Source organism: Xenopus laevis, chromosome 6S (assembly GCF_017654675.1).
Source record: "Xenopus laevis strain J_2021 chromosome 6S, Xenopus_laevis_v10.1, whole genome shotgun sequence".
NCBI lineage: Eukaryota > Metazoa > Chordata > Amphibia > Anura > Pipidae > Xenopus > Xenopus laevis.
The window spans coordinates 27,505,051-27,523,093 of NC_054382.1; the positions used below are offsets into that span (position 1 = coordinate 27,505,051).

At 38.9% G+C, this 18,043-nt stretch overlaps 1 protein-coding gene across 1 annotated transcript in view; it reads left to right on the plus strand.

The window, feature by feature from the left end:
- Positions 1-472: 472 nt before the first annotated feature.
- nxph1.S (neurexophilin 1 S homeolog) overlaps positions 473-18,043 on the plus strand; it is a 187,410-nt gene continuing 169,839 nt past the window's right edge. Inside the window, exon 1 of the mRNA XM_018269488.2 lies at positions 473-975. Coding sequence (XP_018124977.2) covers positions 922-975 — 54 coding nt within the window. The 5' untranslated portion in view covers positions 473-921. The remainder of the gene's footprint in view (positions 976-18,043) is intronic.

The following is an 18,043-nucleotide window of genomic DNA, read 5'->3' on the forward strand; positions in this document are numbered from 1 at the left end:
TCCCTGAAGGTGCTACAAGTTAACTGAGCGACATTTATTCCACCTCCGGGCTGCAACAGCTACTAGAGAGTGTAACAGATCTGATTGCTAGACCTGTGCCTGTCTGTCACCCGTTAAACCTGAGAACTGGGACTTCTTGGGTGCAGAATGTTTGCAGCGACTGTCTGGACACCTTGCATGGCCAGATGCAAATAGAGGCAAGTCAGTTGCACTTTCTTTGGGCTGTGGTTACTGTTAAATGGAGCTGTATCTAGTTTGGGTGGGGATGAGAGGGGTGCGTGTGTGGGGAGGGGGGCTGCAATTTTTTCTGCATTTTTACCCCACAACCCTTACTTATTTGGTAGTTTTGTTATGTGCAGATAAATTGACCGTGAACTAAATTGAGGGTCCCATGCCCTTCATGCCTGGCACCCTGTGCTTGGCTCTACCCCTGCTGCAGATTGTGCTTGGGCTGAGCTCCCTTGCAGGCTTTAGCCTCAGAGACAGAGCAAGGCAGTCAGTAAAAGCTGCGAGTTCCAGCAAGCAGGGGCTGCCTATTCATACTCAGCAACCTATTGCATTCTGGCTTCAACCCCCACCCTCAAAACACGCACACTTGGACTGATCGCAAGTGATCTATCTGCAGAATAATCCTGCTGGCATCCAACCACTGTGCGATTGCTTCTCCGCTGGATTAACTTCCTCGCAAAGCTTTTTTCTATTAGTTCCCCTTCCTCCTGTAACCCTTTGCAGCTGCCTGCTCCTCTCTCCCCTGTCTCAGAGTGTAAGCTTGTCTTGTGGTCATGGAGTGTATAATTTCCTTTCTATCTAGGCTGGAGGGAGCTGTCCAGGTGCTGTAAAAGTGGATGTCAGGCTTGGATTTATGTTCTTGAAGGAATAGAACAGAGCAAACAGGACCCGAGTAAGTTTTGATCAGGGAGGATGCAGCCTGTGTACTGGCTCTCTGTGCTCCTGCTCCAAGCCACCCTTCAGCTGGTAAGTGCCATACTTCTACTTGCCTAATAAGTACAAAGTGCTGCTGGACTTGCTCAGCTCGTTATGCAGGTTGTTTGAATAGATCTCATCTGGTAGGTAGGGATACTCAGGGAGAGGGAACTGAAGTGGGACTGGGAGGGCACAGCACTCTCACCAACCTCTTTAAATCATTCTCTGTGGGAGTTATGTAAAAGTACAACTTTATGCATTGTGTAACCTGTGGCCCTTCAACTCAGGAGGAAGAACGCACAGCAGGAGGGCCGCAGTTTGCACGCCAATTGCTAGATTCACAGTGGGGAAAAGAAGGAAACAGCTATGTAGAACACCCAATGCCAGAGAAAGTTACGTGGAAGTTAGTAGACTGAATGCATAGACTGTGCCAGGGTGGAACTTCTGTACAAAGTCGATACAAGCTGTGACTTTAGTATCCCATTTAGAAACAATGACTGTTGCAAAGGGCTCAGGGTATTGATTCCACTGACCGTCTCAATCCTCTCCTGTTCAATGAGGGTGGAATGGTGTCCTAATTACTTTTTTAATACTTCTTTCCAGTTGTAGAGTTAGAAAGTGCATCATTAACAGCAAAGACATTTCCCAGTCCTCTGTGCACTGCTCTGTGGGTGTCCAGCCATCGTTCATTTGCCTGTGACCATATGGGAAGGGGCTGTGAGAGTTAAATTCAGCTGCTGGAGCTGACCGAGTCATAAGGCTCCTTGCTTAACCCCTGCAGTACTGGGGCCTTGCCGAACAATTACAAGTTCGTAAGGGGATTCCAGCACATAAAAGGAGGGGGTGATATAAGTTAGACTTTTTTTGCTAAAAGGCTCGCCCTGATGTTGGCATGTCTAGTAGCTTGTGCGTAGGGGTCCTTGACCCAGCTTTGCCACACGAGGGCGCTGCATGTCACATCCAGTGGCACTTGCCACCTTAAGGCTGTGCCAGGTGAAGGCTGGAGCGTCAGACACAGCTGCTTGCACTTCAAGTGCGCCCACTGTTTTTTTGTTGATTAAGATTCGAGAGCAAATACTCAAGGAATCGCTTCATTGTGCAGTCACTATTAAAGGAAATCCGGTGCCTGAGTGGCAAAAGGCTCTTTCATTTTTCCTCTCCCTTTTATCCATAAATGAGCTGAAAGTCTACACCGGGCCATGGAAGGGAATGAGCTCATTTTATCCAAGGCACAAAAGCTGAACCCTGACTTGCATAACTTCTTTTTCTCCTTCCCCCCAACTTCTATCTACAAGTTCCTGCATAATTCTCTCCCTGTTTCCATAACTCACAAATAATTGCCCGAAAAAATGGAATGAAATCAATATGCTGCCTTCATATCTGAAATGTGTTTGTTGGCTCCAAAATGCTTTTTCTCTCATTATAGCAACTGCATTGGATTTATTCTAACGCAGCGCATTCTGAACAACAAGCGCATTAATTCTACTTTAATTGTAAACTGGGAGCATTTGAAAACCATTCAGTGTGCAAATTATGCTGATTCAATTACCGTTTAGTTACAGACTTCATTACCTGAATGCATTTTCACAGGGGGTTGGCAATTGTGGAATAGGATACAATTTTCCAATTTCACTCAAGGCAACACAGATCCCAAGCAATAAAGCCAGAGAATCCTTAAATTAAAGAAAAAAAATTAAATATATATATATATATATATATATATATATATATATATATATATATATATACACACAAACACTTTATTTTCAGGGTATGTTTCTTTAAATTTAAATAATTTCGGTTTTGTTGTGAAATATCACTCTGCCCTTTTTTATTAGAAAATCTTGGGGAAGATCATGGGACTGAAAATTTAATTACAGTATATACATTGGCTCATTCCAGCGCTAAAGAAGGCATCTCCGTTATTACTAAATATGTCTTATAAACAGATCCTAGAATTCTGCTATATTTACTAAACAACTACTTTTTTCGCTGATTCCTATAGTATCGGTGTATGTAGCAAATACCTGTATGTCAGGCAAATATACCTTTGTGTATAGGACTTCAGTGATATAAACACTTTAGATTCCATCCCTTAGATTTCACCCCTAGGTCCACACAAAGTTTAACAGGATCCAAAGGAGCTGAATTGGAAGATATATTCTGTGCATCCCATGGCATGACCTCTGCAAATGTCCTTGGGGGTAGTTAGAGGATTCCTGGGCCCTGAACATCCCAGGGGTTTCTAGAGGCAAAAGCATTAATAAAAAAAAAAAAAACCTTTCATATTACATATCAAGCCTGTTAGATATATAGTATGGAGATATGGCATGTACTCTTGGAGGAAGAACTGTAGATGGACATCCCTGAATAACATACGTTTGTTTCCTTTACATTGGGGACCTCATCTAGCCTCCCTAAATCCCAGCAAAGCCTGCTCCTCCATCTCTGACTCCCTGTCCTTGAGTGTTGACGTACTAAAGCTCATTCTCCCCCTTCCCAGTTCTGATTAAGTCCAAGAGAATTTTAGGGAGGAATCGTCTCCCAGGTAACTATGGTCCCTATACAATATTATTCTATACCGGGATATCGATTTTCCCTCATTTCTTTCAGAGTAATTGCATGGCACAATGGAGTTTTTAAGCAAACTGAAAACTACAAATATAAAAGAATAGGCCCAGCAGGTTCTAATTACGTACTCATCCTACAGTGACCTCTAAAATGTCAGGTCTGAATTAACCATTGATATTCCTCCTCTTTAGACTCCCACCTTCTGCTCTTTGAAAGCAACAACTCTTCAACAATTTTCGGGTGACTTTGGATCAGTGCAGCTTGAACAAGTCATTTCTTCCATTTTTAAAATCATGCAGTGATAGTGACACTTTAAAGAAATACACCTTTTAAGATTTACTCATTTCGTTTTCCTTCCTTTTTGATCGATATATAAAACACACCTGGAATCTGAGGGTGACAGGTAATTGTATTTAACAGAGTATTTCTATACAGTACATGTCAGTATATACTTTTGCTTTGCACATACTGCTTATGAATAAAGAGAGATAGTCACCAAGGCATATACAGTGCCCTACGCCGTCCTTGTCCTTCCTTATACGCTGACAGGTGCTGGTGCCAGAATATAGGCATTCTTTTAATTTGTGTGTATATATTAGTATAATGAAAACAGAGTTTAGGAATATGTAGGTCTTGTTTTCCAGGCTGAATAACAGATTTGTTATAAGGATGTTCTAACGACAATTTAAGTTTAATTCAGGTGAACTGAACAAACAATTTAGTCCAGGGTGTGTAGGAGAGATCGGTGCTTCTATCTGTATAGTATATTAATACAGCAGATTCTATATAGTATAACCCCATGCCTTTTAGCCCCTCTGTATACTAATAGATAGAGCTGAGTCTTTCAGCTTCTGATACCCTGGAATCCTAGGGCTGTTCGATCATTGCTGGTGAGTCCTGCAATCACATTCGAGCTGTATAATGGCAGCCTTCCCAGTTTACCGGGTGTCAGCTCATTCCTTAGGCCACATTAAGGCCCCCCCCCCTCTACTGTCACTTTCTAAAAGGTCAAAACTGTAATTGAGAAACCGCATTTAGCCTTTGCTTGGCGGTAAATTACCTTTCGGGGGAAGTAAATGGCTCGCTGTTTATGCTTTATAGCCCCATTGTGACAAGGCAAAATCCAATGCACATCAAATAACCTTTTGGTGACAGCGACATTTACTGTAACTCTGTACTTCCCTCTCAACCCAACTGACACCTTATTTCTGGATTCATTCGACCAACTGATGATTTCTCTTTTTCTAAGGAAATTAAAATTTGAGAATCATCTTAGATTTAATATGAATCGGCCTCAATTTAACCCTTCCTCTGTCAAGAGATATGGGCTTTTGTGGTGCAGCAGAGACTGCAGAAAAGCACATTAACTATCTCTGAAAGGGGGATTTACACTGGGGATCATGTCTAGAACAAACTTGCTTCACCCTTCCTACTATCACCCAGGTATAAGGGTGACCAAGGCCAGTCCATTACCTACTGGCATTTATATTTTGCCGCTATTGCGCTTGTATGCGATTCTGCGCCTGGGTGCAACTGTACAGAAATGAGGGCTCTTTCCATTTGACGAAACAGGAATGTGATTTATCAGTCAGTTTAGCTCACAACTAACTCATCTTGTAAAGTCAGTTTCTACCCAGCCTCTTGGGTGCTTGGGAGACAAGGCTTTAGCGATTGAAAGGAGCAGATTGACATGTTGACGACTCTGTTCAAGGAATGTGACAATAAAAGGGGGAAATATCCAAGGCCTGGCAAGCACTTCATCAAGGATAAAAAGCCTCTGCAGTGAGCTTGTCACTCAATTCATTGTCCATGGCCAGTGAATGAGGCTTAATGAAAGTGGCCCCCAGATGAATATTACCAGCAAATTCCTGAGTTGCCTTTGTCAGATTCATATGAGCAATGCCTGCCCCCAGCTCCCAATTGCTATGCAAAGCTTTATTGGAGTGATATATATATATATATATATATATATATATATATATATATATATATATATATATATATATATATATATATATATACACATACATATATATACACACGCTCTAGCCCTGCTCTTTCTGCAGCTTATCCCCAACACACTTAGCTTTCGGTTACCCCCAGTCTTTATATATTATTTTATGGCAACATTTAACTGCCAATTATAAAACTCTTTTAAACCAAATGCAGAATATTCAGCAACAATATATGTTAATTTTAATAAGGACCATTGTTTTTTCTTTTCTTTTTTTAAACTTATGCCGGTTGGAAGACAAAGAAGACATGAGGAAATAATGAAAGGAAGTTGAAAAGACAAACTAATACATGATTAAAGAAAAAAGGAAGTAAGTTAAAAAGGAACAGGGTGAGGAAAGGGGAAACAAGGAAAACAGGAAGAGGAAAAAGTAGATACAGTAGAACCCCAATTTTACATTTTTCAGGGGGACCAGAAATAAATGGTGTAAAATCCAGGAAAATGTATTATGCATAATATGTAGGTGGGACCCCAAAACAACAATGTAAAATGAGGGAAACTTAAAATCAGGGGATGTAAAATTGGGGTTCTACTCTATATTCAACACACTCTATCTCCTTCATTCTCACTCTCCCTGCTTTAACCCACTTTCATCCACACATTTTATCTGTAACACACACAAGCACAGAGTTAATAAAAGGAAAGTGAGAAAACAGAAACACAATATTGGAGAGAAAGTCTGAGAAGGAAAAGGTGCAAACAAAGAACGTAAGAAACTAATAGGCACACAGCACAATATATAGACAAAGACATATACTTGACACATACACACACACATACACAGAGGGAGAGAGAAATATAAGGCAACTTAAAATGGCATGTATAACTAGTAAAGAGAGAGAACTAGTAGGAGAAAAGTGCATATAGGGATATATAAATGAGCCAGACGGAGAGAGGGAGTGAAACATAAAATAATCCACAAAAGCATTGACCATGTTATGGGCTGTCTTGGTCTATTTATTTTACTCACAATAACATAAATTGCTCCTTTGGAAACAAATGGTGTTTCCTTAGAAACCGTCTGCACTTTGGGGTTTGGAATCTGTGTAATTCCCCGTGCTAGTGAGGCAGGGACAGGCTACCAGTGATGGGTAACAGATAAATGATCTGAAACCCGCACGGAATAAGAACAAAAATGACTAAATGGATTAGGGTCACTTGAATCTATATACGTGAAATGAATGCCTTGCCATATGCTCAGTCGGAGTCCTTTATTTCCTAGGCTGCTTGCTTTCTACATTGAGAGGGGATGGGGCACATTTGTAGTGTCCTGGAATCTGCTGGAAATAACCCTGATGGTGAGGGGTTAAACTGCTTCTTTTGTATTGTGCCGGCCGGATAAAGCTGCATGTGTGGAACTGCCTGCTACTGACATAGGAGGGAAGAGTCCTACCTACAGCTTTATTAGAAGCTCATTGCGCAGCGTTATAGTTCATAATACTAATGTTTCTTTTAATACCATAGTCTGTAGAGATACTAACAAACTGTCAGTTGCCTTATTATCCGGCTAGGCTTGACTCCTCTTTGTCTGTCTGTCTTTATCATCCTCTTATCAATCCATATTATTCTATTTATATTTTTATACCCGCAGATTTAATACAGTCCTCCTGGCAATGGTCTTTAAGAGCAGATGGAAATAGAATTTGTATTAATATCGAAACTTTACAATTTCAATAGGCTATTTCTTCATAATTGTTGTTCTCAGACTATTCTGTTCTCAGGATTATTGAAGCTATTTTTTGTCCATCTATTTTCTGGTCAGAAGGCCCAGTATTCACAAGGGCCATAATGGGGGACAATATAAACGATGTTTTGCAGCACTGCAGAGTTGCCGCACTTTCAAGACTGGAATCCAGACCCGTCGTTACCTGTGTCTATCAGCACTTTCCTTCCCAGTTCAGCACCATGGAGAGCGCACACACCGCTTAAACGGCCAAGTGATTGAAAGATCAGAGCGCTCTCAGTTGTAGCAATTCACATGCAGGCAGCATTGATTTATTAGATACCATAAAGCTGAATAGGTCCCTGCTGAGCTTTCTATGTATAAGAAAAAAGGCCATATTCCTTGGGGGTCAGTAAACACTTTTCCCTCTGATGATGACTAGAGGTGAAAGAGAATATGCTACAAATGAAACACCAGAGCTGAGTTTAGAACTCCATTCATGTATGTTAAAATGGTACTGTTATCTAATTAGAACCCCAGGTGAAGTATTTTTATTAATAATAATAATAATTAAACAATACTATGATTGCCAAGGGTGTGAGAGAAAATATGTTCCACCATTAAGAGTTAGAAAATAATAATAGAACACCTAAATGTCAGAATATATATATGTACATCTATCTATCTATCTATATATATATATATATATATATATATATATATAAAAAAGAAACAGACCTTTATCAATACCAATAGGGACTGAAACGTTGGTTTTAAATACTATGTAACAATACAAGTTTTTCACTACAAGACCCCTGGTTCTGTTTTTTTGTTCTTTTCGTAAATGCACTTTATTCCGCGCACAGGGGCAGCTATTTTTTGAAGAAGATGGGTGCTGTCCTGCTCTACACGTATATAGCTATCTATATATATATATATATATATATATATATATATATATATATATATATATATATATATATATATATATATATAGTCAAATACAAGAGTCCTCTGCACTCAACCCATTATCAATATATTTAAGACAGAGACATTTTGTGCATACTGCTACTAAAAAATGCCTTACCCTTTAAACAAAACAGGGATTGTTTGTCCATATATTGCAATATATTTAAGCTGGCCAACTACGTCAAAGTCATCCCATATCTGGCCAGTCCTACACTCAATTTTCATCTGATTCATTAAGAATTCTATTGCTTCATTATACATTTTACAAAGGGACTTGGTTTTACCTGCAACTTAACTTGCTGCTTTCAAAGTAAACCTCCATACTTGGCTGCCCTTTTATTAGACACCAGTGGAATCACCTGACTATAGCTGGGAAGGGTGGGAGCTACAACATGGAGCTGGTCACTGCTCCTGTATAAACTATAACAAACAAGGGAAAGTTGTGCTCACCACTATTTTTTAAAACCATTAGGCGTTATATATATATATATATATATATATATATATATATATATATATATATATATATATATACAGGTATGGGGTCTGTTATCTGGAAACCCATTATCCAGAATGCTCTGAATTATGGAAAGGCCTGCTCCCATAGTCTCCATTTTATCCAAATAATTTTATCCAAATAATCCAAATTTTTTAAAAATCTTTTCCTTTTTCTTTGTAATAATTAAACAGCATCTTGTACTTGATCCAAACTAAGATCTAAACAATACTTATTGAAAGTAGAACCAGCCTGTTGGGTTTTGCTTAATGTTTACATGATTTTCTAGTAGACTTATGGTATGAAGATCCAAATTACAGAAAGATCCCTTTTCCAGAAATCCCCAGATCCCGGGCATTCTGCATAACAGGTAACATACACATATATATATATATATATATGTGTATATATATATATATGTATATATATATATATATATATATTTCTTTTTTTTATATATATATATATACACATCCCTTTTTATGTATATATGCATATGTGTGTATATGTGCAAGAACACACAGTGTGTGTGTGTGTGGTTTTCAGGCTTCTGATTCCTGCCTCCCAGTTTGTCCGTTACAATAGTCAAGTCATAAGAATTGAACGAGGTCCGTTTAATTCTGATAAATGTGCTCAGATGCATGGTATTGATTGGCTGCTTAGACAAGGCTTGAAGAAAACCGCGGCTTAGAACTGTTTCCTAGTCATTAATACTGACACTTCACCCTCTTGTGAGTGACTTCTAACAACCTTCTGTTATTTAGTGAAAGACTTTTATGGGCACAGCAAATTTGATTTAACAAGCAGCCAAAATCGTTTACTATCAAGCAAGAAGATATAAAGTTCTATGAAAGCTCGGAGACATTAAGTGGAGCAGATTTTTATTCAATAAAAAGGTTGTTAGACTTTTCATTCCCCAGCACTTTAAATAAGTGGTAATCATCTTCCATATCCTGTGATTACATAAATTCCTGCCTCTATTGACTGAGCTGCTCCCTTGTGTTCTTGCAAAAGACAACTGTCTAATGTCTAAACGTGTTACGTATTCGTTTGTTCTTAGGACAAATAGCTTTTGGATTGTTTTGTTGACTTTTGCTTTGTTTGAACTGAACTTTTCTCTAAGGGCTGGCTCACATTGGAGATTTTCCCTGTGACTCATTATGCAAATTCCTCATCGTTAACTTGTATTACTCTGTATGGGAAGGTTCACAGTCAACAGTGTCTGCAGCTATTGCTGGACAATGCATCTACTTGAAGTTTAAACATTATATTCAAACCTTCATGTGCACAGAGGTCAAAGGATACAATTTCTGTGTACACATGAGACCACTTTCATTCAATCTCCTACTCTCTCAATGAGGCATTGCAGGCATAGCAACCAGTTAGATGCAAAATATATATTTACATTTATTCAGCTGAAGATGTGTTTTCTTTGCAAAATTAGACGCTACCAGGTGCTATCATAATCTTTGGCAGCCGCAAAAACAAAGTTACATTGTTTCACAGGTGCAATTGAATCACCGCTTATCTAGTGAAAAATCAGGGGTGCACCTGTGTATTGCCATGTCTTCCTGCCAGAGGCATGGTGCATTCTGGGGAGCCCATTATACCAGAGAATGCAAATGGCATCATTGACAGAAAGAACCTACAGTTGTGAAGAAATAGATGAAATTAAATGAATAATATTTGCTAATAGCGATAGTTCTACTCAAATGCAAGTTGGCAGTAGGTCTGTTGTTTTGCATGATTTTTGTGGTGTTGCTAGAGAGACTGTGTGCAAGTTGTGTGCATTACTATAATGTCTCTTAATATTTGAATACTATGTCTGCAGGCCTTAAAGGAATTATGCAGTATAAAAATAAAAACTGGTTAAATAGATAGACTGTGCAAAATAAAACATGTTTCTAATATACAGTAGTTAGCCAAAAATGTAATGTATAAAGGCTGGAGTGACTGGATGTCTAACATAATAGCCAGATAACTACTTCCTGCTTTTTTAACTCTCTTGGTTTCCACTGAGGCAGTAACCAATCAGTGACTTGAGTGGGGGCCACATGGGCCATAACTGTTGCTTTTGAATCTGAGCTGAATGCTGAGGATCAATTGCAAACTCACTGAACAGTTATGTCCCATGTGGCCCCCAGATATTACTCATGCTTCCTCAATATTCTTCAGTGAATAAACACAAGCGATGTTCTGGAATTGTATAACATATAACAACAGATACAGGGAGTTACAAAGAAATCCCCAAAAGATGTTGATTGCTTTTTGTATACAAAATAATACTGTGTAGAAAATGACTATTGTTATTTACACTAACTCCTGATATACATTGCCGCCAGCAAAAAATAAAATACTTTCTCATAATCTCTCTGTAGCAGATTATGTTTTATTTAAACAGTACTTTCCGTTTACCAGATCATAGCAGGGCAGAGAGGGAAAGAAATTCGGATTCGGTTTGGCCAGGCACAAGGACTCGGCTGAATCCGAATTCTGCTGAAAAAGGCTGAATCCTGGCTGAATCCCTAACTGAATCCTGGATTCTCCAGAGACTCATACTGGAAACTCCTGAACAGGAAGCTTGCCAAGGAGATAGGCTGAGCACAGTTTTCAATCAGAAACAGAGCCAATTTTGACCCAAAAGGTCAAATAAAAACTATTTATTTTATTTTATATTATTGTACATGGTTTGATGCATTGGGAAAATATGTGCTATATGTCCCCTTTAAGATTCCCTTGGACATTCACCAGAAATCAGTCAGGACTGCTCATGACAGATTTTTGTTGTGTTTCAAGACAATGAATTAAGTGCAAATGGAAAAAGGAGTTGAGAACCTTGGAATGAAATGACATCTTCTTTCCTGTGGCTTTGGACCTGTCAAGGATTAGGTAGGGGGTGTTCTGGAGACTGATGGGGGAAGGTGAGTCCTTGAGGCAGGAGCTGTAAGTGCCTAGGGAACATGTAAAGGAAAGTCAGGAACAGGTTGATGAGGGTGATGAGACTGGACCAGGTGCAGAGCAGAACAGGACGGAGAGGGCGAAGATCAGCACTGGACTAGGCAAGATGAAGAGGGCGACGACTCAGGACAAGAACAGACTGGATGGGACAGGATGGTGCGGGCAAAGATCAGATCAAACTGGGGATAGAGTGCAGAAGGAGACTAGAGCAGAATAGTAAGAGGACTGGATAGCAAGAGGACTGGAGCAGATAGCAGGAGAGGACTGGAGCGGATAGCAGGAGAGAACTGGAGCAGATAGCAGGAGAGGACTGGATCAGATAGCAGAAGAGGACTGGATCGGATAGCAGGAGAGGACTGGAGCGGATAGCAGGAGAGGACTGGAGTGGATAGCAGGAGAGGACTGGAGCGGATAGCAGGAGAGGACTGGAGGGGATAGCAGGAGAAATGAGGGGTTACAAGGTACAAGGCAGGGACAGGAAGCAAGAATAAGGAACAGGCAAAGTAAGGTCAGTACAAGGTCAAGGCAGGGAAAGGTTTGGAGTGAGAAGCAGATCAAGATACAGAATAGCAAGGAAAGCAGGGTAGGGCAAGGTCGATCCAAGGTTAAAGGCAGGACTGGAGTACAACTGGAAGGGGAAAGCAAGGCAGAACAGGGCAAGAGAAATTAGACAAAGTTCAGGACAAGGTGAGACAAAACAGGGAAAGGTTAAGACAAAATAAGCAAGGCAAGACAGGGAAGGACAAGGCAGACCTAGGCAAGGAAGAATCACAGGGAAAAGGGCAAGAGCTGAAACAACCTAGCGAGGGGCTCTGCCACAGCACTAGGAAGGCCAATAATGCACCAGCAAGGAGTGTTCGGAGGGCTGGCCTAAAATAGGGCTGACTGCAACCAATCAGACTGCTGCTGGGTTGGCTGCAAAGGCCATATAATATATAGATAGCAACCCAGCCCAGTATAATACTAGGCTCTGAAAGCATTATATTCAGGGACTAGCATATGTTTAAATGCAAGTTATAACTTTTATAATAAGTAAATGACAGAAAGACAAATACTTTTCTTGTGCCAAGATTTTTGTCTTCTGAATGCTGACTTTAATGAACACATAGAATGGCAGTGGGTTATATTGCTTTTCTGTGCACCAATTGTGTTCAATTTCTGAACTTGAAAGTTGTATTCCATGTGGATAAGAAGGGATGGCTTAGTATCTGTTAGACTCCTGAGAGATATGTATATATAGCAAATCCACAGAAAAACAGCTGTTTCACAGATAATGTAAATTCGGTTTCCATTTTTTCATAATAATGGAAAAATGCAGATATGTTTGTGAGGCTATTAATAAAATATCTTTCAGACCCATATGAACCATGTTAAAAAACAGGAGTTTTTCTCAAGTCTGACAGCTCAGTAATGCAGTTGCAGACTATGAACATTTAGTTGATACATTTCTCAGCAGTATCTGTGGAATATTAGCAACTATTGTATCAGTTCTAACAGCTGCCTTTAATGATACTTAGGGATTCTGCTCAATAGGGACAAAGATAACAACGATATCAACGAAATGTATCAATTAGAACAGTTTACAAAGTTGGTGACCCCCCCCTTCCAGATCCTGCTTTAGAAATACCTAAGAAGGTGAAAAATGAAACTTTAAACTTCAATATTAGAAAATGGTCACAAATAGATAAAGAATCTAGGGTGGAGGTTAGTAAAATGTTCACATGTAGATAGAAGCTCAGGTGCCCCAACGGGAAAGGCAAACCAATTGCTACATGTAGGGACAGTAGGCACTCCATTAAAGGAAAGCTATAGCCCCCAAACAATGTAAGTCTCTATGAAAAGATATTGCATAAAACTACTCATATGTAAAACCCTGCTTCATGTAAATAAACCATTTTCATAATAATATACTTTTCTAGTAGTATGTGCCATTGGGTAATCGTAAATAGAAAATTGCTATTTTAAAAATTAAAGGCCGCCCAGGGATTCTACGATTCACTGTGCAAACAAACATACCAAACAAACTATACTTGTTAGGTCACATGAGCCAATTAACAGACAGAGTTCTGTCTTTTGCTTCAACACTTCTTCCTGTTACAGTTAGAGCTGCAGTATTTCTGGTCAGGTGATCTCTGAGGCAGCACACAGACCATCACAAAATGGTGGTTCAAGGCAAGAGGTGTAAATGGGCAATATTTACTTAAATATATATACCAGTTTGGTAAGATTCTTTAATATGCCACTTAATATGAGATAAACTATCTGTTGCTTAAGTGTTCATTTTGGGGGTATAGTTTTCCTTTAAGAATCAGTACTAGACTTGCCATTTTTTCATAGGCTTTGAGTAAATAATAGAGAGAGCTTGAAACTCATCAGGCTGTTTATGGACAGCACACTTGTGATACTAAAGTGATAGATGTTTTTTTTTTTTATGGGGTGGCTATTTTATGCCATACCCCCAAGGCACAGGGACCTGTCACAAGGTGCGACTTTACAAGTCTTTACATGACTCATACTTTCATACTTTGTCAGGTGTCTAAACCAGATAGTTAGATGTATCATTAATTTCTGACACATAGGGGCAGATTTATCAAGGGTCGAAGTGAATTCGAGAAAAAAGTAAAAGTAAAGTAAAAGTTCAAAGTAAAAAAATTCGAAATTCGAAGGAATTTTTTGGATACTTCGGCCATCGAATAGGATACTACGACTTCAAATTTACTTTGAATAAGATTCGAAGAAAAATCGTTCGAATATTTGACCATACGATAATCGAAGTACTGTCTCTTTAAATAAAATTCAACTTCAATACTTCGCCATATTAAACCTGCCGAATTGCTATGTTATCCTATGGGGACCTTCTACAAACTTTTTCCAAGTCTTTACACATCGAATTAAAATTCTTCGATCGATGAAATCCTTTGAATTGTTCACATCGATTTTAATTCATTCGATCGAATTCTCTGAAAGAACTTTGAATTCGATATTCGAATTTGAAGTATTTAAATTTGATGGTTGAATTTCGAAGTATTTTCAACTTCAAAATTCAACCCTTAATTAATCTGACCCATAGGGGCAGATTTACTAAGGTGCGAAGTGGCTAACGCTAGCGTCAATTTGCCACCTGCAGGGACATCACTGATTTACTAACAGGCGCAGGCGCCAATTCGCTAGCGAAAGAGACAGTCGCTAGTGTTCATTCATATCTATCACCAGGCGACTTTTTGCTCTGGCGAATGGACGTTACTCCGCATATTCCCTAAAAATGCTGATTTTACAGAACGTTTCCTTCACCACCTCAGACCAGGCAAAGTGTTATAGAGTAGCTAGAACTTCCTCAATCTTCTGTCACATACATCATATCCTGTGTGCCAACAAATGCATCTAAGTTCAAAAAATGCTGGCAACTTTTCATTTTTTGAAGCGGGATAGCCTGCAAAAGTCCTAACTTGAACTTTTTTTGGGTAACCGGGTAACCGGGTTCCCCCATACATTTCCTAACATATGGAACATTAACTATACAGTGGGCTCATGTGTAGGGCATTATAATAACTCTCTTGTCTTTATTAAGGTTCCCATGTCTATGGATTTTGGGGAGTGCTGGGAACTGTACCCCATGCTAGTGAGAAGGAAAAACACGATTCCAACAATTTATATTTCTGTAGTCTTTATTCCATTTGATTCTTCTGCTCATTACGTTTTGCATAATTTGCCATTTTTAATTCACATTTATTTTCATCTCTTCTGTTCCCCTCTCTGATCAGTCAGCAATATTCGTTGGTATTTTGTGATTAATTATAACGTTAGTTGTTGTCTCATCTGGTGGCTATTTGATTTCCTCGAATGGAAAAAAAAGCAAATACTCCTTTCTCCTGCTGGCTTTGCTGCTGTCTTTCGAAATCCGCCGTTGTATTTTGCCTTTGTTTGGGTGGCTGTACAGCAGAGCGATGCATCAGTGCTCTTTTATCATGATTCATCCTTATGAATCCCTAGTTGAAAGCTTTTGATGGATAAAAGCACTAGAGAGAAGAGATTTGTTGCAATTATTTTGGCGCACGTTACCAGTTCACAGGTGGTCTCAGTACATTTTATCCCCTATTTTAAATACCGGCACAATTCTAAGCACAGAATGAATGCAGCAGCTTACGTATGTCCGTAATTATTATGATTATGCTATTTGCTCCTTGTGTCCAACAATTCACTATTAATATACCTAGAAATTGGCCCAACTCACTTCAGAATTCTAGGTACAATTTAGAAATAACAGTGGTTTCCTGTGGTTATTTCCCAAAGAAATTCATTCCTTTCTTTAGCCCTATTCAGCAGTGGATGTTGGTGAGCAGCTTGTGTTCATCGATTTCGTCATAAATGGGAGTATCGGATATTAGAACCAGTTTTAAATATCTCACAGGATAAAATAAACATCTATTTTGGGTATATCATTTTCTATTTCTCTATAATCCAGCAATTTCTTTTCAGGTTGTTTTTTTCGGTTTAAAGGAAGCGTAACACCAACAAATGAAAATGTTTTAAAGTAATTCAAATATAATGCCCTGCACTGGTAAAAAAACTGGTGTGTTTGTTTCAGAAACACAACTATAGTTTATATAAATAAGCTGCTGTGTAGCCATGGGGGCAGCCATTCAAGCACAGGTTACTGTACATAGCAGATAACAGATGCACTATGTATAATACCATTGCATTCCATTACAGAGCGTATCTGTTATATACCAAATAACCTGTGCATTTTCCCATTTTTTCAGCTTGAATGGCTGCCCCTATGGCTACACAGCAGTGTGTTTATATAAACAATGGTTGCGTTTCAGAAGCACACACATAACTTTTAACAATGCAAGACAACAGTGCATTATATCTAAATTACTGAAACACTTTTATTTTTTGCTGTTACTGTTCCTTTAAGCACCCTACTGTATGTCCCCTAACATTTGTTTGTCACGCCCAGCTGATAGCGGTGACAGACATTTGCTAACCTGATCACCTTGCTATAATTTAAGGCATATTTAGACCAGCAAATATACATTCAACACCAACTGTGAGGCCAGCCCCACAGTTTGGAAAAAGTACCTTAAAGTGCACTGCATTAACCTGTATTGGATTTTCTGAGCAATACATGTCCTATGTGTTTTTTTCTGGGCACTAATTCATTGGCCTCTGGTTGTTTATTCATTCACAGTACCAAAACAAGCATGGAGGCAAACTTAACTTGCAATGCAGTGGTCAAAACACTGTGGACTGTTCCAGTTATTTGGAAAAGCATCTGTGCAGCTAGTATGCTCATTTTCTGTTCTTGGGTCATCCCCACCTGAAAGTGCCAATATCTGCCTTAGGCAGCACTTTTACCATTCAACTGGGAAGCGGCAGCAGATGGGCAAGGGCAAAGCAATATATGTACCACGAGTTTAAACTATATTTAAACCCTACTTTTATAAGAATTATACAGGCATGGGTCTTGTTATCCAGAATGCTCGGGACCTGGGGTTTTCTGGATAATAGATCTTTCTGTAATTTGGATCTTTATACCTTTAGACTACTAGAAAATTTTCAAAAATTAAATAAACTCAACAGGCTGGTTTGGCTTCCAATAAGGATTAATTATATTTTAGTTTGGATCAAGTACAAGGTACTGTTTTATTATAACAGAGAATAAGGAAATCATTTTTAAAAACGTGGATTATTTGTATAAAATGGAGTCTATGGGAAACAGCCTTTCAGTGATTCGTTGCTTTCTGGACTTCGTGATTTTCTTGTTTGTACTGCAACATGCACTATTAACAATTTTTTGAAGAATGTATAGAATGAGTGTTTGTCTGCTTAGTGGTGCTAATATAAGAAACAGTTTCCTTATACAAAGTTTGTGTTTCCTTTTTGTTAATGTTAGAAAGGGAGCGGACATCGCCGTATTGTTTGTAGGGTAGGCACTCAAGGAGCAATCCTCCAGGCAGTTATAGTAAAAATTGGTCTTTATTGAAGTACAGGTGTGGATAACAGCCTTAAGCGGTTTGTGTTGTCACAATACTTTTAATCATAGGCCAATGGTAAGTTATAGATGCAAGATATTTAAACTCATATCCACCAATCACATTTGTACTGTAATTAAAAAGGGGATGTTCACCTTCCAAACACTTTTTTCAGTGCAATTGTATTCAGATTTTTCACCATAAATAACTTTTTTCAAATGCTTTTCATCTTTTATTTTTCACTGTTTCCCAAAATTTAAGTTTAAAGTTTAATGTTCATGTCTCTGGTTTTTCAGTCTGGCAGCTCAGTGAGCCAGGTGCAGATTCTGAACTGTTATAATTTGCAATTTACAAATTTAGCTGATACTTTAGTTGATACATTTAGTTGATACATTTCTCAGCAGCATCTGTGGAATATTAGCAACTATTGTATCAATTCTAACAGCTGCCTGTAATGAAACTCAGAGATTCTG